At 43.1% G+C, this 21,869-nt stretch overlaps 1 protein-coding gene across 1 annotated transcript in view; it reads left to right on the top strand.

Annotated features, from left to right (window-relative positions):
- The first annotated feature begins 2,771 nt into the window (after positions 1–2,771).
- Positions 2,772–21,869, top strand: part of LOXHD1 (lipoxygenase homology PLAT domains 1) — a 154,923-nt gene continuing 135,825 nt past the window's right edge. Inside the window, exons 1-2 of the mRNA XM_071802711.1 lie at positions 2,772–2,994; positions 20,702–20,816. Of these exons, the coding sequence (XP_071658812.1) occupies positions 2,772–2,994; positions 20,702–20,816 (338 nt within the window). The remainder of the gene's footprint in view (positions 2,995–20,701; positions 20,817–21,869) is intronic.

The following is a 21,869-nucleotide window of genomic DNA, read 5'->3' as shown; positions in this document are numbered from 1 at the left end:
CTCTACAACCAAAATCTAAATCCAGCTCCCAGCTTTACACTGAAATATCTGTGCCTGTGACTTCTGCTGTGGGCTGACGGCTGTCCCAGGGAGGGGAAAGGTGACAGTTATGAATGCAGCACACTGCAAAGCATATGTTTGAGAAAATGTGCTGCATCATCAAATATCTCTGGAGGATTCCAAGCTCCTTGGGACCAGCAGCATCCACATGCCTGGACAGTCCTTTTGGAGCACACAGCACCTACTTGCTTTCAGAAGTGCCCTGTGGAGATGCATTACGTGGTTTTCTGCTGCTTTTCAGAAAATAAAGACTTGAGAGTAAGCAGGGGATTTCAGGTGCAGCATAAGTGCTGCAGTGTTGATGTCTCAAGAGTTTGGCAAGCGCTACATCATAAGGAAGGACAGTTTTGATTTGTATTGTTTTGTGTTGGGTTTTGTTTGTTTATTTGTTTGTTTGTTTCTTTTCTTTTTAAATGATTTTGAGACCCTAAGAAAAAGCCCTTTTTGTGTTTCATCCCAAACCTGTGCTTTAACCTACTTGGAAGCTGTCCCTGAACAGGTTGCTTTATGATGCTTAATAGAAAGATTTCCATTCAGCAACAGAGGCCATTAAAAATCACAGTGCTTTTTTTCTTTATTTTTACATGTTAAATTGTTGGAGACTGGTGCCAAACACCTGCTAAGGTGGATGGGACAGACTCCAACCTACCCTGAATCCTCTGGCCTTGGTGCTCTGCATCCACTCCCACCTGGGGTAGCGCCGCTGTAATCCTGCTTGGTCTGCACGTCTTGCTGTCAATACATCTGTTCTTCGTGTTTCTGATGACCCACCACTGACACCACCCTCAACTTTCATGCTGGCTGCTGGAAACCCCCAAAATTATCTAGGAAGAGGCTTTTAAGTCACATGCATTAAATACACAGCACAGCTGAATTCTCCGACTAACCAATACTTGCACTATCATTGACTTGGGCAACACACCATCAAGTGAATCACTCTTAATTCATCATTTTAAGAGGCCATGGATTGAGTTATCCCACAGGCAGGTCAGGTGATAGCAGGAGGCTCTGTATCATCATCCCATAGCCCTGCCCTATATTCAGCTCTTGCTTCTTCCATCAGCGTGATTTAGTGCCAGGCTGACTACCCTGTTTGGTTTACGTACACTTGAGCTACCCCAGAGAAATTCAGTGTGGTTTTCCATGCCACAATTTTTAATTAAACTTCATTTTCTATGTCAAAACCCATAACAGCAACTTTCGAATTTGAAGGGATGATTTTTCTTCTTTTCCGTTCCCATTCGCAGTCAAAATTTGAGTCATCTGCTTCTGACTGCAGCTGAGATTGACCTGGTCTTGTGGTGTTTGTCCTTCCCTTACCTATCACAAGAGCCTGTAGAACCTTTGCAGGGATGGACATCAACCCAGGCTGAAGAGTTGGGGCTGTACACTTAGACCATCATGGAGCTTGGACTATGGTCTTGCTGGTGGCACAGGTGGAAAGAGAGAGGTTGAGGGACCCTCAGCCCCTTCCTATCTCCCTCTGGCATATCTGTCTCCAGGCATGGGAGTGCAACCTCTGTTACCTGTACTAGATGTTAGATGAGTCCCATACTGACATCCCTGAGCACAACCAGAGTGCTGGGCATGCTTCATACTGTGATTGCCTTCCAACCGTGTTGTTACTTCATATGTTTTCCCTGTCCTCCACCAATCTCACCTCAGTATTTGCCTCTGAAAGCTGTCAGATGGGTGTGTGTTTGTGCCCAGTTATTAATCTAGATTTTATTTCTCTTTGGTTGGCCAAGATGGGCTGTTATAAAGGCACCTTGTGTAAAGTGTCTTCTTCTGGCTGTTGTATTTATTTAGTACCATTTGGTTGGAGGCACAGCACAGTAACTGGGGAATGAGGAACTGGATACAGGTCTGTCGTGCTGATGTTATGAAGATTTCCACAAAGAGACTCTGGAGATGTTTTTCTTGTTCTTCTGGTCACTGGCCTGGCTGGTCAAAAAAAGCCCCAACAACTCCATGTAAAGTTGAGACCTTTTCTATCAGTAACGTGATCCTGACACCATGAATAATAGAGAGGAAATGCAGACCAGTGCGATATGGTTGCTTGGTGGGTCTCCTTTTTCACCTGCCCCTCTGTCTTATAACCACATGACTGGATAGCACTAAGTAATTTTTCATGAGGTCTCTGAAGCTGCTACACGTTATGAGGAGGAGAAATGCCTCTGCTTTATCCAGTCCTGAACTTGTATGTGAAGGACAAGAAGCCGCTTGACCACATGCCCTCATCTGATGGATATTCCATGGAGCTACAACCTTGACTGGCACACCCTGATACTGTAGACCCAGATTGTCAACTGACCCTGAGAGGAGGCTGAGGCAACTCTGAAGAAAAAAGAAAGTTCTCAGCACACACCAATGAATTAATTATAGTAACGAAAAGGAGAAAACCCAAAGAGCAGGAGAGGCAGAACAGAGAGGAAGGTACGTCAGTCAAGAAGGTGAAGGAAGGCAGGAGGAGTCAGAAAGAGGTGAGCTGTTGGCACCTGAGAGTTGGAGGAGGACAAGGGACTCCAGGACATACCTACACAGAGCAGGGGAGGAGGAAGGACACTGAGAAACGAAGCAGCCCAGCCCTAGACAAGGAGAGGAGGACTAAAGAACTTTTCCAATCAGAAAACGAACCAGAGAAGGCACCAGAAGTCAGGTTAAGGCAACCATAGAGCGTTGTTAAAAGTGTAGGGGTGAAAAACAATGACATGAAAGAAAAGACCAAAAAGAACGAAGCAGAGGAGGAGGAGGAGGAGGATGAAGAGGAAGAGGAGGCAGTGGAGGAGGTGGCTGAAGAGGTAATTGAGGAAGATGGGGAAAATGAAAGCCAGGAGAAAAAGAGCAGAAAGAAATCAAAATCTGAGGACTCAGAGAATGGCAGGGAAGTGAAGAAGAAGAAAAAGAAAAAAGGCAAGCGAAGAGAGTATAGCAGTGAGGATGAGGATGACTATGAACGCAAAAAGAAAAAGAAGAAAAAAGGCAAAAAAGGCAAAGAAAAGAAGAAGAAGAAAGGTGACAAGTCCAAGAAAGGAAAGGCAGATGACAATTTTCTGGAGATGTATGAGCAGGAGCTTCGGGACTATCATTCGGACTCCTCCAATGCGACAGAAGATGAGTACAACAAAAAAAAAGGTCAGTTGCATTGTTTCTCACCTCCTCTGTTCAATGGGTGGTTTTGCTCTTTGCCCTGCTTACTCCCATCTCGAGACCCTTCCTGCAGGTGCAGACACTTGTTGTTCTTATGTGGGGAATATTTCCAATGAAATAAGAATGTTTGCTATGTGAGGTGGCAATGACAGATTGCACCTGTGTTAGCTTTTCAGTTCATGAAGTCACTTTGCCTTTGGTACTGCTGTAATTACATTCTCCTAATTAATATTTGCGTTGTGGTGCTGTTCAGAAGCTGCAATCCGCAGACTCTGCTTGTGTAAGCGGGATGTGCTGCAAAGATGCACAGTCCTGCTCCAACATACGCAGCAGGACCGTGCTGGTGATTTCATCTGATATCAAATGGGCAGGAGGTGGACCACTTAGGACTGATGTAGGTGTCCAACACATTATCTGTCTTACTGTTGTAAGTGACCAAATAGGCTGGGAAAATATTACTAGTCATCTCTAAACGTTGATACTGTGTCGGTACAATAAATAGTACACTTGTTTTATATGCATAGGATACTTTGGTTCAATGCATGGTGAGCTGTGCAGTGACTTAAGGTTTTAGATGATGCACTCGCATTAGAAGACCATGGTTTGGAGAGAGGTTGCAGCCATCAACCCAGTAACATCCAGACAGCTTGTGGAAAAGGACTGTGATTCAGCATCTTATCTGCTGGGTGGCAGCTAGCAATCCCATCCCCAGCAAACCTGCAGCGCTGTGGCAGACAGGTGAGGAAACTGCAAGGCAAGCAGCAAAGAACCACGATGTAACTCCATGATGAAAAGAAAAAAGTCTCAATAGGTGGAAGGATGTTCCCAAGCACAGGGAGGTTACCTCTGTATCAGAGAGGTGAGCAGCAAAGAGGTAATGGGCTGCCGAGGGGTGACACCAGCCACCTATGCACCTGTGCAACTGGATCTTGGCATGACTGGGGCAAGACACTTAACCTCTCAGCACTGAGGTTTCCCACCACTTAATTAGAGCAATAATGTGTGGCAATTGGGAGAACTGAGCATGCCTAAGGAATCTCAAAAAGCATCTCATGCTGGTGGTGTGGTTATAGGTTAGTCACAACCGATGACTTTGTATTGGTGCCATATGGCTGTACTGGGAAAACAAAAATTATTCAACTGCTCTGATGCAGAGGAGAATCGAGGTCCTCCCATATACTCTTGTATTTATGCCCTGCACATAACCTACTTCATTTGTGATGGCTCTTTTGGGGGAGGGAGGTTGTCTCCCCCCATCCTACAACTTTTCTTTGGTAGAGGAATAATAAATGTTGCACTTTTAAATAAATTCCAGAAAATGTTTGTAATAATATCTACATGGTCTTCTGCTTAGTTTCTCATCAGTTTCTTCAGGGAAGGTAATAGCTTGTGGTTGAAATACTGGGGAATTAATTAAGCAGGGACTTGATTCTCATAGTCCCTATCAGAATTTTAAAAAATTGGTTCAAAACCTTCAGCATTTACTATTGTGACAGCCTCTGGACCTCCAAGAAAGTTGTCATGTAGCCAGAAGTCCCGAAGCTGAACCACTGTTTGCTCCCTGGGGCTGTGGACTCTTGTCCTTGAGCTGTGTTTCACTGTTCTGCACCCTCAATTTCCAGATATTTATGGAAGCAAATGCACATGTATGTGAGAGAATAAACAGAGGGCAAGAGAGGAGGATGTTGGTAGGATGTCCACTATCAATGAGACACAGAGGTTTTTTACCAGTGGAAACCTACTACTAGTATATTTTGCACCAAAAAGCAAGAGCTCAGGAGCAAAGTCTAAATACCTTGTCCTCAAGCCTTCAGTCCACAAGCTGTGATGCCTTTTACTGTAAAAAGAAAGTGTTGTAAATGTTTTATAACCTGGAAGTTAATGGTGCCTATGTCATCTGAAGTCCTCTTTATCTTTTTGTATTAACAAACAGGAGAAGGGATTCCTCCCCCCATCACATTCGATCAATGACTGAAGAAAAAGGCAAATCCAGCTCCTGGGGACAGGAAAACAAAAGATATCAACTGACTCAGTGATAGTGCATCTGAGAAAATTATGGCAGAGTCAGCAGGCATTTTTAACTAAATTGTAGATGTTGTCCATTCCTGTGATCCTGGTGTTAATGAGATTAGTTATTTTTTAATAAGTATTTGCCAAGTTATTTCTATAGTACAGCATGGAAGGCTCTGGGGAGATCTTCTTGTGGCTTTTCAATACTTTAAAGGGGCTTATAAGATGGAGACTGAATTTTTACTAAGGCATGTGGTGATATGACAAAGGGCAGTGGTTTTACGCTAAAACACAATAGGTTTAGATTGTATGTAAGGAAAAAATTTTCTAAATGAGGATGGTGAGACACTAGCACAGTTCGCCCAGAGAAGTTATGGTTGCCCCATTCCTTTAAGTATCACAGTATCACAGTATCAAGGTATGTTCGGGGTCTCAGGGGTACAGGGCTCCCCAGGACAGCCTCCAGCAGAGTAGATAGAGGCAAAGAAGGCATTCAGTAATTCTGCCTTCTCTGTATTTTCTGCCACCAGGGCACCCACCCCGTTCATCAGTGGGCCTACATTGCCTCCGCTATTAGTTTTATGTGCTATGTATTTGAAAAAGTTCTTTTTGCTGTCCTTGACCCCTCTCGCCAGCTGTAATTCTAAGGAGGCCTCGGCTACCCTAGCTGCCTTCCTACATCCTCTAACAGCAGCCTTATATTCTTCCCAAGTGTCCAGTCCCTGCTTCCATGACCTGTAAACTCTCCTCTTCTGCTTGAGCGTACCCAACAGATCCCTATTCAACCACACAGGCCTCCTGGTTCCCTTCGTTGACTTCCTACGTGTGGGGATGCTCTGATCCTGAGCATGGAAGAAGCAATCTCTGAATGCAATCCAGCTCTCTTGGGCCCCTTTTCCTTCAAGCAGTCTTGCCCATGGGATTTCCCCCAGCAGTTGCTTGAAAAGGCCAAAATTAGCCCTGCTAAAGCCGAGGGTTGCAATTCTACTTGCTATTCTGTTCCTGCCACACGAGATGCTGAACTCCACCATCTCGTGGTCACTGCAACCCAGGCAGCCCTCAACCTTTACTGCTTCGACCAGACCCTCTTTGGTAGTGAGGATGAGATCCAGCAGTGCACCTCTCCTGGTCGGCTCCTCCACCATCTGCATGAGGAAGTTATCATCAATGCACTGGAGGAACCTCCTGGACTGTGGCTGGCTGGCTGAATGGTCCTTCCAGCAAACATCAGGGAAGTTAAAATCACCCACAACAGCCAGGGCCTGTGACTGTGAGGCCACTCTCAGCTGCGCATAGAAGGCCTCATCAACTTCCTCAGCCTGATTTGGTGGCCTGTAATAGACACCTACAGCAGTATCACCCCTGCCAGCCTGCCCCTTGATCCTGACCCATATGCTCTCAACTCGCTCCTCATCCGCTCCTGGGCAGAATTTAGTACATTGTAGTTGCCTGGCTGGCCTGTCTTTCCTGAAAAGCGCGTAGCCATCCATGGCCACATTCCAGTCATGTGAACTGTCCCACCATGTTTCTGTAAAGTGTTCTAGGCCAGGCTGGACGGGGCTCTGAGCAACCTGAGCTGGTGAAGATGTCCCTGCTCATGGCAGGGGTGGAGCTGGATGAGCATTGAATGTCCCTTCCAACCCAAATTATTCTGTGTTCTTGAATTGCCAACACTATTGCAAACAAGGCACCCTGTGCAATGTGAAGTTAATCAGTGCAATCAGTGTGTTAATCAGTTCAGTAGGTATCCAGAGACTGTTCATACAGCAATCTCACTGCCTAAACTATCATCAAAGCTTCTATAGGTATCAACTGCCTGAGATTCACAGTGGATGTCTGCAAGCTGAAAACAATCCTTTGCAGGAACTTCATCTCTTTCTTTCTCTATACCTTTCTTTTGATACATCAAATGTTGTCTGTGGTGAGCAGAAGACTAACATGGCTATTTATCCTCCTGCTCAGATTTGAGGTCAGAGAAACAAGAAGGAAGGCAGTAAGCATCACTGTGTGTTTTCAGGGTCACTTCTGCCAAAGATATGGATATGTTTGGGTTGGTAGGAAGACAGAAAATGTTTATTTTCCGAGACTTGCTTTTATGCCATTAACAGAGTCTTTCCTCTGGTTGAGCTGATAGCTGCTGGGTCAGTGATTCCAGCCCCCAGACACCAAGGGGCTGTGGCAGATGGTGTCCCCTGTGCTATGTCACGGCAAAGTGCTGCAGGCTCAGGAGATCTTGTGAGTTCCCTCTGCATAGCTGTCATCTCGCCAGGGGCTACATCTCATTTCAGAGGAATGCAATATTTTTGGGGGTCCTACTGATGACAAAATCCTCTGTTTCCTCTTCTCTCTTCATGTTAAATTTCAGATCTGGATATTTAAGAAGCGTGTATCTTTCCTTTAAAGACCAGCAGATCCTCTAGTGTGTTTTCTTTGTCTATTGGAGGTTTTACTGTAGCATGTAGCCACATCTGACACCCTGTGATCACTTGGTCACCATCTCCAGGGCCAGGTTTCCCAGGACTGTTTCATGGAGGATGAAGGATAAGGCACTTCCACGCATGCTGTCTCTTAAATGGCAGGTTTATGTGACAGTAAATGGCTACAAAACCTTAGATGACCCAGGGTGAGAAAAACACCACAGACGTCCATGAAAAACATGTGGTCCCATGGAAGGCAGCAAAGCGTGGATCAGCTCCCAGGGGACACAGACTGCGGTCACCTCTTCCAGGGACAGGTGTGCTGAGCACTTTGTGTGCAACACTGCTGGTTTGTCCATGTTGCACAAAGGTTGAAGTTGGGCTTTGGTGATCTTGGCAGTGCTAATAATAATTATAAATAACTATAAAATGAAGGAACCTATTCAAGAAATGCATGTTTTTCTTTGCAAATGCATGCACTGTCTCAAATGGTGATGGGAAGAAGGCAATGGCCACTGTTGATTTGTGAATAGTCATACAAGCCACTCGTAATTTCTTTCAATGGGCACCATCCGCTTTACATTGTGTTACGTTTATCACGTCATGTTCCTTTAGCCACTGCAGCAATGGGTTACAGAAAGAAAACATTTGGGACATGCCGAGTTTGTTGCTAAGTTCTGTTTAATGTAATTTAGCAGCGGAATGGAGGAGGAGAGGAAGTGCTGTGTGGTCGCCAGCTCTCTCCCTGTGCTATATACAGAACTGCAGAGATATATCACGTACTGCTATAATAGATGCAAAATCACCTCATCTGCACCCTGCACACACTGATACTCCCAAACTGAGGCTTTGATTAATATTCCAAATCAGCATGAACTAGGTCTCCTCTTAAGACGGATTTTTTTTTCTCCTCACCAGTAAAATGAGCTTGGTTTTGAGGCATAAAACATTCAGAGAAGATCTTTGTGCCAGTGGCAATTTCATGTCTTGTGATCTGATGGGATGTGCAAAGCATGCTACCTAGAGAAGGTGGTGCTGCATGTGCCTTGGAGATGTGGTGGACCTCACATGGTTGCATCTCAGCATTTTCCATAGTTACAAATGACCATGTGAAGTATGAATTTTGAAGTTTTAGATCATTGTTAGAGTTAGATGAGTGTACTCAAGAACTATCAGCTTATATGACAGCACAAACCAACACTAAACTACTTGTGATATCAAAGTGTTGGTTAAATCGCAGGAACGTTTGCTGATATGTTTATGTAGGCACTGAAAAATCTTTGGGCTTTGTCATTAGACACACTCCACTACACAGCTGTGTAGTCCCACTGAAGGGTAAAGTTGCTTGGAGGTGTCCTGTTGAAATGGGGTCTTAAAGTTGGAAACGAGCAGTCAAAAAGCTGTGGATGGAACTGTGCAAGGAATCATAGTGGCTCTTCATCTTTGACCTCCGTGGTGAGCGATGGACATGGAGCAAGACTACTGCTAGTCATTGGTATGGAAAATCAGTATGGCAAAGCAGATGAATGCAGATAAACCTTTCAGAGCAAACCCTCGAGTGATCTGAAGGTTTAGGTCATTGCAGATGTCTCATTTGTACCCTCAGCAAGTTTTCTGATGTTACGAAACTGGGAGGAGTGGTGAATACGGCAGAAGTCTGTGCTGCCGTTCAGTTAGACCTGCACAGGCTGAAGGGCTGGGCAGAGAAGAACCTGATGAAGTTCAACAAGGGCAAGCGTAGGGTCCTACCCCAGACACCAGTACAGGTTGGAGTTGAGCTGCTGGAAAGCAGCTCTGCAGAGAAGAACCTGCAAGTTCTGGCGGACAACAGGGTGACCATGAGCCACCAATGTGCCCTTGTGGCCAGGAGGCCAATGGTCCCTGGGGTGCATTAGGAGAAGTGTGACCAGCAGGTGGAGGGAGGTTGTTCCTCCCCCTCTGCTCTGCCCTGGTGAGGACACATCTGCAGTTCTGTGTCCAGTTCTGGGCTTACCAGTTTAGGGAGGACAAGGAATTACTGGAGAGAGTCCAGCAGAGGAACACAAAGATGCTGAGGGGTCTGAAGCTGCTTTCTGATGAGGAGACACTGAGAGAGCTGGGGCTGTTCAGCTGGAGAAGAGAAGCTCAGAGGGATCTTATCAATACTGATAAATATCTCCAGGGTGGGTGTCAAGAGGATGGACTAGACCATTTTCAGTGGTGTCCAATGAGGGGCAACGGGCAAAGACTGAAGCACAGGAGGTTCCATCTGAATTTGAGAAGAAACTTCTTCCTGGTGAGGGTGCCAGAGCCTGGCCCAGGCTGCCCAGAGAGGTTGTGGAGTCTTCTTCTCTGAGACATTCAAACCCCCCTGGACACCTTCCTGTGTGATCTGCTCTGGTGACCCTGCTTGAGCAGGTGGGTTGGACTGGATGATCTCCAGAGGTCCCTTCAACCCCAGCCATTCTGTCATTCTGTGATTTGCAGGTGTGTGCTCAGCAAACGCAGGTTTGGATCTGGGCAGAGCAAGCACTTGTGTACCCCCACCTTTCCCCCTCCCCAGGCAGAACCCATCTGCCCCAAGCATGTTCAGAAGCCATCCCTGTTATGCACACACGATTCATTTGGGATGGCTCAGCCCAGCTGTCAGCCCCAAAAGCAGCATTGAGGAACAGCTGTAGGTGCCCCGCTGCCAAACATGTGGCGCAGCTGATGAGTCGGCTGGTGCCCGTTCAACCCGCACCTGCTGAGGGCTGCAGATTTGGGGTGTTGCTGCCCTCCTCACACCCAAAATACTGAAATATGAATGGAATGGCAAGTTGGGTTTTATAGCTGTGATTGTCTGTGGCTACATTTTTAGACTGAAACTTTAGTTTTTGGATTTCAAATGAAAATATCTGGGAGTTCCTGAAGAGAAGCTGAACAAGATTTCCCTGAGAAGGAGATGTTAAACGCAGGTTAATATGTAAAATTCTAGATATATTCCCCCCAACCCATGTGTCTCATCAACCTGGATTAAACCGTCGGTAATATCTGAGGTGTAAGGCAAGGTGTCTTCTCTGAGGAAGGTGACCTTTAGAGGATGCAGGATGAGAAATTGATCACACTGGAATAATTAAAGGAGATTTTTCTTTTTTTCAGTTAAGAAACTGAATGAAATTCCTGTGGTTTTAGATGATCCAGATTTTCCAGGGTTGAATTTCATTCTCTGGTTGCAGAAAGAAAACTGAGGAGCTGCCTTTTGTCAGAGGTAAAACGGTTCCCTCCACTGATGCATCAAACTCCCAGTTTCAGGACTGCATTGGTGTTTTAAGGATCATGAGTTTTGTTTCAGTTTATACTTTGTTAAATAAATGTCTTCTGGGCTCTCTGTGATGCTGTTCATAACCCTTTTCCTGAATATCTGGACAATACTGCTCCAACCAAACAGCAGAATCACCTCCATCTGGATGGAAAGCCTGGTCAGAAAATCATACTGAGATATAAGTGACTAAGCTCAGAGAGGGAACCAAAGCAAATCAGTTTTTATTCCAGCTTAAGTCAATCCTCACAGGCTCAGGTGAGGTGGTTCATCCATCTGAACCCCAGGAAAGCAGAGACTTGCAGTCGGGCTGGTGTCAAGAGCCTTTGACTGCTGTTGGGATATTATGATTTACTGCGGATTTCTGTGTCAGCTGTTGAGAATGCGACTAGGACGTTACTTCTAGATAAGTTCACAATGTTCTTTTTGTCTAGTTAAGGCCTCCTCTTGGCTGACTATTGCTCCAACAAATATTTGTTTATCCTCAGTGCCTTGGAGTTGCAGATATTGCCCCAGGCATTGCCAGAGGGGACCTTCTTCTGCCTTCGGTTTTTCTTCCCTACCAGTAGGGAAGAAAAGTGTCACAAACACCTGAGTGGCAACATTGGGAAACAGACTGAAAATAAGAATTGTGGCTTTTGTTGATGGATTTGCATGCGTTCTGAGACTCATTGCACACGTATCACAAATTAGCTGTTCACTGTTGCTGCAATTGGATATGGCTGTTGGAAACTGTCGGTCTTTTCAACACTTCACCTTCTGAAGTTCAGATCTGATGTATTTTTCCACGTCAGTTTGGTGTCCTCCGTTTTATACGTGTCTGTATCATAGTACTATCTCCAGCTTACACGTTCATGAACTGTAAGTGTTAATCAGGACATACTTGCAAAGAAGGAAGAGGCAGGAGATGGCAAGGTCATAGTTTGTGCCCATCCATATTTGTTTGTTTGTTTTTTAAATATTTTTTTAGATGCTAGTTGGATATTAGTAGCTGTCTGACATGAATGATTAAGTCACGGAGTTATGATCAATCCATAAATGCATTAACAATGTGCATGTAAATTAAGTTAACACATATAACTTGCAGCATGTTACGAGCTTCTGACAGGTATCTGTCCCTGTTTATGCCAAGCATTAACCTGAAATGCAGCTGGAAACTGGGTGTTAGGAGCAAAAGGTGTTGGGTCCTCAGCCAGAGCTGCCAAGGGCGCAGTGTCACCCTCCAGTTGACCCTGTTCACGGTGTCACCTGGTCCTTGCCTGCCGGTGGCTTTGCCATCTGTTGACTCCTGAGCATGGTCCGGTCCTCCTGGATTGACTGACTCAGGCCAAGCGGTTTCAAAATATGTCATTGTTGACATGTTTGCCTCTGCACAAACAACTCAGCCATTCACCATAAATAAATCGAGAGAAATGTTGTGCGTTGCTCATCCAGCATTCAGCACCTGCAAGGCCTCTGGACCAAAGCTGCTGAGTGATCAGCAAAATAATAACCTTTGGTGAAATTGCTCTTCCTGCTATGTGGGTATTGGGGTCAAAGCCGGCAGCCACAAGAGCATCTCTCCTTGGTCTTGGTTGTCCTACTACCTAGATAACTATTAATAGAAAAAAGTGGGGCTCTTGTTTGTATCTGGTCCTAGAGCAACAAAGGATCATAGAATCGTTTTGGTTGGAAGAAACCCTCAAGGTCATCAAGCCCAACCATTGACTCAACACTGGCGCTGCTCCATGTCCCCGAGAACCTCATCTCCATATCTGCTCAACCCCTCCAGGGATGGTGACTCCACCACTGCCTTGGGCAGCCTGTTCCAATGCCCCACAGCCCTTTCTAGGAAGAAACATTTCCCAATACCCAGTCTAAGCCTCCCCTGACACAACTTGAGACTGTTTCCCCCAGACATGATAGACACCAGGGAACTACTTCCAGTTGCATTTTGCAGACACACTGCTCTACCACAGACTTTGCTCGATGCTGCGAGTAAAATCAATACCGCATTTTGTCCAGGCTGAGTAATACACTTCCCATTATCTGACATTCTTGTCCACATTCATGATTCAGAGACACCCCATGTCCCGGCAGGCCCTTCTTGTCTCCAAAAGATAATGAAAGAAATGGAATAGGTTTTTCTCAAAAATGTTTCTGTCCCCTGAGGCACAGTGTTTTCCTCCAGCGCAATTTAAAGTTGAATGACAAAGGTGTCGATTGCTAAGCTAATTGTACTCTTCTGTTCCAGCAAGAAACTGGGACATTTTTTCTGGTGGTGCTAAGGCAAAAGCATTTTCAAGTGATAGCTGGAGCACCAGATGAATCAAGTTTAGCTTCCTACAGTGCATGAGAATGAAATGTTGATTTTGCAATAGCTGATGAAGTAAAACAAACTCTGAACAACAACTACTCTGCCTATGGGAACAGACAGGAAAGTATTCAGCTTTAGATTTATATTTTAAGAGATAAATGATGTTTCAGAGCTCAAAATAATGCCATTTTTGTGTACTACTGGTAAGTTTGCCGGAAACTTCTCCAATTCACATCCGTGAAGTGTCTCAAAATGTAAGATACTATTAATTCTGTAATTCTTTGTATAATCTATGAATAGCAAAATGTATAACAGTGTGCAAGCAGTCCAAATATTCATGGAAAAAATCCCTCTCTTCTGCTTTGAATAATTAATTTGGCATCCATGCTGGACTAAAAAGCTGCTTTCGCTAAAGCATATAAAGAACAAACAATCTCTCATAGTGTTTAAGACCTAAATCTGTTCACAGTTTTGCCAATATGAATCCAGAGTCATTGTGCTCAAGTCAATGGAGTTAGTCAGGATTTGCCCCAGAGTGAATGAGAGAAGAATTTGACTCATTTTGTGCATGACAAGAGATTATTGCCCAAATTGTCGTTCGATAAAAACAAACAAGCACTGATTTCGTAGGCTCATCTTCACAGTGAGTAAAGGATGGTCCTGATAAAAGTATAACCACAGTAAGTATTTGACTGGTGTGTTCAAGTGCATAAAGGAATATTTGGGCAAACATGATCTGTAAAAGTCAGCACAGACCCTTAAAAACTTCCAAGTATTTTGCATAAATGTCAAGGTACTCTTCAGATGCTTCAAGACAAGCACAGGCTGAAGTTCTTCAGTAGGAGCCAGAGTGGCTGGTGCTTTGTATGAATCAACATTAAATGAATATTGGGGCTTTCATCCTCTCTGTTTCCCTACCTGTGTTCATAGTGTGGCTCAGCTCTTGTTTCGGCTTTCCCTCTTCCTTACCCAAACCCTTTGATGACTCTTCACAAGCTTTCCTGTCTTGTTCCACCCATTTAATCATTCCTGTGGCATAACCCTGTGTTTTTTTCTACCAAGGGCCACTCTTGCTAGACAACAGTGAGGCACTGTCAGGAGCTCCAGCCTAGTTCTCCACATGCCCCATATGAGAACGTGGCTTGAAGGGATCTGCAGTCACTGCCATAAGTGGTGCTAAGCAGTCCCATGTTGTTAGAGTCAGAAAAAGCTGAATTTATCAGCCAAAACACTCTTCTGCCCTGAAGATATTCCTTCCTTGAGGAGCTAAGGGAATTTTGCATGCTCTTAGCTAGAGGATCTCAGTCTCCACTTGTCAGTATTTATAGCCTTACAATAATTTTAGCAACTGTTTTGAAGCGAGTGTTCCTCTACTTTGGCTGTTGAATGGACGGGTTTATAGTATCAGTTCTTTCTGCAAGACAGGAAAATGGGTGTAAGGTTTTCCAGCGATGCTGCAATGTAACCTGATACTGATTTTACACCATCTGTATCTTGTGCTTGAAATGACCATTTTTGAATGCTTATTTTCGGCAAAGAAACTACTGCCTATTACTTCCTTTATTCAGCTTGAATATGCCCATGAAAACCAGTAATAGGTTTTTCAGTCCATAGCAAATAAGTTCTGTTTATCTTGCTGAAACTTTCACTGGTTTCCGGCGTCTTCATGCCAGATAGCTGAGCAGTGGAGTACGCTGCAGGATTCAATATCCACCAGATGAGATGAGTGAACCAAATTCCACTTGATTGAGGTAATATTTGGAACGAAAGTGTCTGTATCAATGACTGTACTAAAAGCTTTATTTTGACTCTGAGTAGCCCGTTGGGAGAAAAGCAGGATTTGGAGACTGGCCTGGAAGTTGAGCATTCATACACTAACATTGTAGGTTACTGTAACTTGTGCGTGTTCTGTGCACTCAGAATGGACTTGCCTTGAGCTTGGGGATGAGATTGTTTGTCAGTTAAAAGCACCTAAATGTAGGTGTCTTCCTGTGAACAGTGGCCCGTGCAGTGTGCCCAGGTTCAAGCTGTGATCCAGTACTCTCCCCTTTGCTTTTGTGACATCTCTTTGAGGCTCCTTTACCCATGATGTATGATGAACTCTGCTAACACTGGTAGGAAAAATGCTAAGGAGTAGCACAGTTGGGCAGAAGTATCTTAAGACTGGCTTAATGGCCTGATGGAGAAGCAGCGTAGGTGAAGAGGTATGGATTTTGGGGCATTCTGTCCGTATTTGGAGAGAAGTGGATGACCAATGTCAGTATTTGACAAGAGGTTATGGGAATGTCATGGTTTGCACCTTATGCTTGACCAAGAAGGAAATAACGATATAGTGGGTGAAAAGACATCTGTCCATGGAGAGGCTGAGAGATTTTTGCCAAAGGACGTCTTGATTTGTTAAGAGCGTATGAGTTGTTTTTCACATTATGGACACCAAAATTTATTGCAAAGCTCTAAAGAAAGTTCACGTTTCAAGTCCCGTTAAGACAGGAAAACCATAAACTTTCGAATTGTGCATCTGGTAAAACATTGCAGTGTCTGTTTAGAACTGGTCTCTCAGCTAGCTCTGTGGAGGAGATGCCAACAGGGTTGAACTGACCCTTCCAAACTCCCCTTTGAGAGCAGATCTCTTTGAGGAACGTAAAGGTCCCCCAGTCTAACTCTCACTGATGTCAGACAGCTAAAAGCAAAGGTGCTACATACTGATATCTCATAAATCAGTAAGGGAAGATGAAGACTCTGTGGATGCACTTGGAAAATTCAAAGGTAACCATAAAATCCCTGTGGATGCTCTCTTTATTTGCATTCAGTGATTGCTTTCGCTGAAGAGGCGTCTAAATAGGATACAGACAAATCTGAGGCAATACACCCAAACATCATTTTTTCTGAAAAAATGTTAAAATTTGTCTTTCACTGATGGACCAAGTAACAGCCCTAAAAGAAATGCTGAACTGATGATGTGCATTGGAGTAAAAAATGGGAAAATAGCAATCTTTGTAGTTCATTACTTTTCAAATAATGAGTGGATTTTTCTTTTTCCTCTTTTTCTTTTTCTCTTTCTTTTCCTCTTTCTTTTTCTTTTTCTCTTTCTTTTTCTTTTCCTTTTTCTTTTTCTTTTTCTTTTTCTTTTTCTTTTTCTTTTTCTTTTTCTTTTTCTTTTTCTTTTTCTTTTTCTTTTTCTTTTTCTTTTTCTTTTTCTTTTTCTTTTTCTTTTTCTTTTTCTTTTTCTTTTTCTTTTTCTTTTTCTTTTTCTTTTCCTTTTCCTTTTCCTTTTCCTTTTCCTTTTCCTTTTTCTTTTCTTCTTTCTCTTTCCCTTTCCCTTTCTCTTTCTCTTTTCTTCTTTCTCTTTCTCTTTCCCTTTCTCTTTTTCTCTTTCTGTTTCTTTTTCTTTTCCTTCTTTCTCTTTCCCTTTCCCTTTCTCTTTTTCTGTTTCTTTTTCTTTTCCTTCTTCTTTTCCTTTTTCTTCTTCTTTCCCTTTTTATTCTCTTCCTCCTTCTTCTTCGTCTTCTTCTTCATCGTCTTCTTCTTCTTCCTATTCTTCTTTTTCTTCTTCTTCTTCTTCTTCTACTTCTTTTTTAACTTTGCCTGGTAATAACCATGTATTCCAGATGAGACTGATGAAGGTGAAGGAGAAGAAACATAAATAAACAAGTGTCCAAAACAATGAACACACTGCTCCCATTAAAAATTATTTGAGAAATTCTTGAGAGTTTGAGCAGATGTTTTCCATCAGTGAAGGGTTTTTTAAGGGCTGGCATCTTTGCATCACAGAGACAGATCTTTGATGAGTATTAATAGCCCATGATCCTGAGGATATTCACAGCAGTGATGGAAGCAAATCCTCAGCAGGCAATTCAGACCTCTTGTGTGTTGGAGAGGGGTTTGGAACAAGTGGACTCAAAATGAAAAGACTGGAAATCACATGAAAACCTCTGAAAAGAAAGTAAGGAATTTGGTGAGAAGGGTGAAACAGAGACAACACTAGAGATATTTAACTTCTGTATTTTCTTAATCTTCCACTTCACAGCTGGAGCACTGAAGTAGCAAAATTGATCTTTATAGCCTAGATTCCACTCTTGGTTAAAAGTGTGAGTTCCACAGAAATCCAATTTCAAGCTTTTCAGCTAATTTGACTTTATCATCCCAAATCAGAAAGTGCAAGATGTTTATGATTGGGATTTGCTAAGATTGGACATGTTCTCTCAAAGCCAGAATATCTGATAATTCCAGAACAAACTCCTGAGGTTAAGAATTGTCATTAACCCACAGTTCTTGTGACTTATATAGCGGATGCTGTTTCCAGCAAAGGGGCTTAGGGTACAAAATGCTGCTGCCCCTCCATCCCAGCATGGGAGACTTTTCTGCCTGCTGGATCCTCAATCTGAAGACATGCCCCTAGAAAACATGACATCCGCCAGCTGCCAGTGGTTGACCAGAAATAAAAGAAATTCAAAGAAATGAAATAACCCTAGATCCAAACTGTTGAAATTTCACGCCTTCAAAGGAAGTAGCTAAGTAATCTGCATTTGTCTCCAGGTGCCCTTTCCAGGAAGAGCTAACATCAAGGCTAGTATTAAACTTTCACTTTCTTCCCCCAAAGTAAGTCATGGGCCCTGCTTCCATGATGTCACTGGAAAGCCATGACATCGTTTGCTTGCACAGCTGTAGAGCTGGAGAAGGGTCATCAGGACTCTTTCGCCTTCCAGGAATGCACCATGGAACTTGTCAAATGCGATGACATGCTGGTGTCATCAACCCAGCCTCAACTTTTGTCCTTCTGTGCGAAGTTAATTAAAATGGTGCTAACCACAGCATATGCTCAGTAGTGACATGTGGTACTCGGGCAAGGCTCAGCACATCTGTCCTGGTAAAAACTGCTCATCCATGTGCTGCTTGCTCACTGCAGTGCATGGAGGCTGAGCTTGGGGTTGTGAACATAAAGTACAAATTTGTACGTATTCATAGTTGGTGTTTTCTTGCGAATGTGAGATTCCCATTGTGGGAATTGGCAAAAGGTTTTGATTTTTAAGGAGGAAGCATTGCGGCTTGTTAGTGGTGTTGTCTTAGACACTTAATTTCTTTGTATGGCATCATCTCATTTTTTAGGCATTGGAAAGTGGAAGTAGGTAAGTCTAACATCTTCCATAAGGAAATTAAGGTTAGAAGTACAGGTAAGGTGACATCAATATTTGCAGAGGTGCAGTGGACCAGTTCTGCGATGGGTTTTGCTTGATGTAACATGGACAGATTTAACATGACAGGTTCTGCCTGTCACATACAACCTATAAGTCCTGGCACTTCTCTAGCAGTAAACCAACAACAAAAATTACTAAAAAAACAGCCTGAGCTTTTGAAAGGTCTCTGGGATCTTACAGATTGTTTTGATGACTTTTTTTCCTCCTTTTTCACAGGGAAAATAACTTCAGCCATGTGTCCCCAGGCATGAAGCTGGGCACAACTTGGCTTCTCCCCCTGGAAGAAGGAACAGAGCCAAATTTTGCTGAGCCTCTGTGAGGAGAGGGTGGATGATGCATTGAAGGCCCTTTTCCCAAATTAAACCTTGCAGAGGGGTGCTCAGCTCTAAGTGTCACTTCGGCACTGCCTATAGGACACTCTGACAGAAATAAGTACTTCTACGGTATGAATAAATTGTAATACACTTTGAGATGGCCAGACATAAAAGGCATGTTATAAATAAATGCAGCAATATTATAACTTAGTGGCACCGAAAACCACAAAGCCATCAGTGGTGAATCACTGGGGCAGGTGGATTATGAGTCTTCCTCTTGTTAATGGCGAATGCAAGGATGTCATCTGTCTCTCTGCACTATGTCAAACATTGGTATGTGAGAATGATAACAGGAGGAAGGTAGAATGAAAACATATTGTTCGTATACATTACTCATATGTAAGCTTTGGATTTTGTGTATTCTTTTTTTTTTTCTTTTTGGAAAAAAAAATCTCTTCCTTTCAGCCCATAAATGAAACACACCAAGCCAAGGGATTCTTAAAATTTAGCCAAGCACAGCTCATAACGTATTGTATTTATTATAATAATGTCTCCTTCCCATCCTATTTACATTCATGGAAAAGTGAGGTTAGGAAAATACTGCAGTATATTTTTCTGTCTCAGCGCAGCAGAGCTGCTGGAAATGAGGAGCAGTCTCTAATCTGTTTTACTCAAGCGGCCTGGGTTTTGCTCCAGCACTCTTGTCTCCATGCTTTTCAGTTAAAATGGTGATCTAATTTATTCTCTGTGATACTTTGCGGAAAGAGTGTTCATGGGGGAAAACGTCTGATGCTCAGAGTAGAGAGTTCCAATACATGTTTTATCTCTTTTGAATATATATATATATATGTGTGTGTGTGTTGTAGTCAGGGAAAGATGGGCACTAACAAAATAGATAACAGTTGTGATACACCTGTGAAGACTGATATTTTTACAGCATTAGTTCTGAGAAATCACACGCTTTGCAGTCAGGCAGAGCAAGATGAAATGATGAAAATTTAACCTTTCCTCCAGCTTACAGGTCTGAGCCTGAAATATTGTTATTAACTAATGACCATCATGTGTTCCGAAGACAAAAAGGACCATCAGGAGGCCCAGTGTGGCCATAGGCAAAGTTTTATAATTTCTTTCAATTCCTTCTGTACTGAACCAACAAAGACATGTCCTTCAGACAGGCAATCTATTTTCAAGCCTTAAGTCTTGTTCCAACTTCACTCATCATCTTGCTTAAGAAATGTGTGTCTGACTGTAATTTGAATTTATCTAGCTTTACCTTCTAGCCATTGGATCTTTTCATGCCTTTCTTCACTTGAATAAAAGGCACTTTTTAACTTGTGTCTCTCCCAAGAAGATATTGATGTGTGGTAATAAAGTAACCACTCAATCTACTGCTTGGTAAGATAAATTGATAGAGGATTGAGACTCTAATTTAAGCATTTTCCTACCTTATTCTCATCATGATTTACCATTTGGTCTCTGGTAAAATCTCTAGAACAACTGAAAAGCAAAGTTTCTGGCTGTAGTGATTTCTCAGCTTCATACAAATGCATTATCAAGGCAAACAAGAAAGTGCATTGAGTCGATGTGCATAAATGATAAACGGCTCAACAGCTTCACTCTAACACTTCACATAAATTCATCTGTTATATGTAATACACGCACAAATATTACGGTAGGGAAGGTGATGTGTTCACAGAGAAGAGCTTTATTTTCAGCAAAATCCATTCTAACTCCATCACTTTCTGCCCACGTAAAGCATTTCCAGCAGTTTTAGTTTGATGTCATGATTTTCACCAGTTGTGTTGATCTTCAGGAGTGACTGTGTCCTGTCCAAAGAGACAGGTTGGGTTTGGTGGTAGATGCAGCGATGCATTTCTGGGGTCTGTATTTCACCTCAGGTTTGGGGGTGACTTGAATATATAATGTATAAGATGATGGATTTCTCCTGTTGTCCTGATCTTTCTTTTTTCTTTCCACAGTTTATGAGGTGGTGACAGTGACAGGAGATGTCCGGGGAGCAGGAACCGATGCCAATGTCTTTGTTACCCTCTTTGGAGAGCATGGGATCACTCCCAAGACTCATCTCACAAGCAAGTGAGTATCTGAAAGGAAATCTGTATCCTTGAAGCCTGTTCCTCAGTAACTTTTATTGCATTTTGATGAAACACAATATTGTGCTGATGGACATGAAGGGAATAAATCTAAAAGGTATTTCAAGATCACCAGGGAAATCTGAATTTTTCATATTGCATATTTCTTACCAAATCCCCTGCAAACCTGCATTCCTTTCTGTAGGTGTAAATGTGTGTGCAGATCCACTTTATATAAGACTCACAGTTGCAAGGTGCTGGGGATACTTGCGTTTCTTAAAGCTTAAATTAGGAGATCCCAATTTAGGAGCCGAGAATATTCATCGCTTGTTGGGGTGGGCATGATGGGTTGTGTTCGCATGCCTAAATCCCACTGAGGTCTCCATGCTAAGTCAGGTGCAGAGATAGGTGTCCTTGAGTGTTTCTGAAGACTAACTCAGTGGGTTTGAAGTAAAGTTGTTGATGGGTAACCGCCCACACCCAGCCATAGGAAACCTGAGGCAAGCAGAAATGGAAGATTTTAAGCTGTTTCTTAATTTAGGCTGTTTCCATTCTATCTGGTGTGTGCTTGGTTGCACACTCTTGTGGTTGCTCATTGCTGTGGTTGCACACTGTTGTGGTTGCACACTGTTGTGGTTGCACTGTTCTGCCTTTCTGATGCCAATGCCACCCTCAGGATGAAACTTCCCAATTTTCATCACTAGGTTGAATGTAGGGAAACCATACCTTTTAATTTAAGAACCTACTATGAGGTTTTTCATTCTTAAGACCTACTGTGAGGGGTTTTTTAACCTAAAAAAGAAACAAAGAAAAGGTGAGCATCAGGGCAAGCAGGTGCTCAGCTCACATGAAAGCAAGGTGACTTTTAACAAAGGCCCAGCTCTGCATGTACTAATTTTCCCTTAGCAAGACAATTACACTAAGATAAATTATAAATCCCTTCTTCACAGGGTCTAGCAGAGGCTGTGTGTCTCTGTTTTTCGATATTTTTATTGTTTCAGTTTTCTTGAAAATGTGTTTCAGAAATTCTTAATCCTGTGCTAATTGTCACACGGTA

This window comes from Patagioenas fasciata, chromosome Z (assembly GCF_037038585.1).
Source record: "Patagioenas fasciata isolate bPatFas1 chromosome Z, bPatFas1.hap1, whole genome shotgun sequence".
Taxonomy (NCBI): Eukaryota; Metazoa; Chordata; class Aves; order Columbiformes; family Columbidae; genus Patagioenas; species Patagioenas fasciata.
Note: the sequence above shows the minus strand (reverse complement) of the source record. Positions and strands in the feature narration are given on the sequence as shown.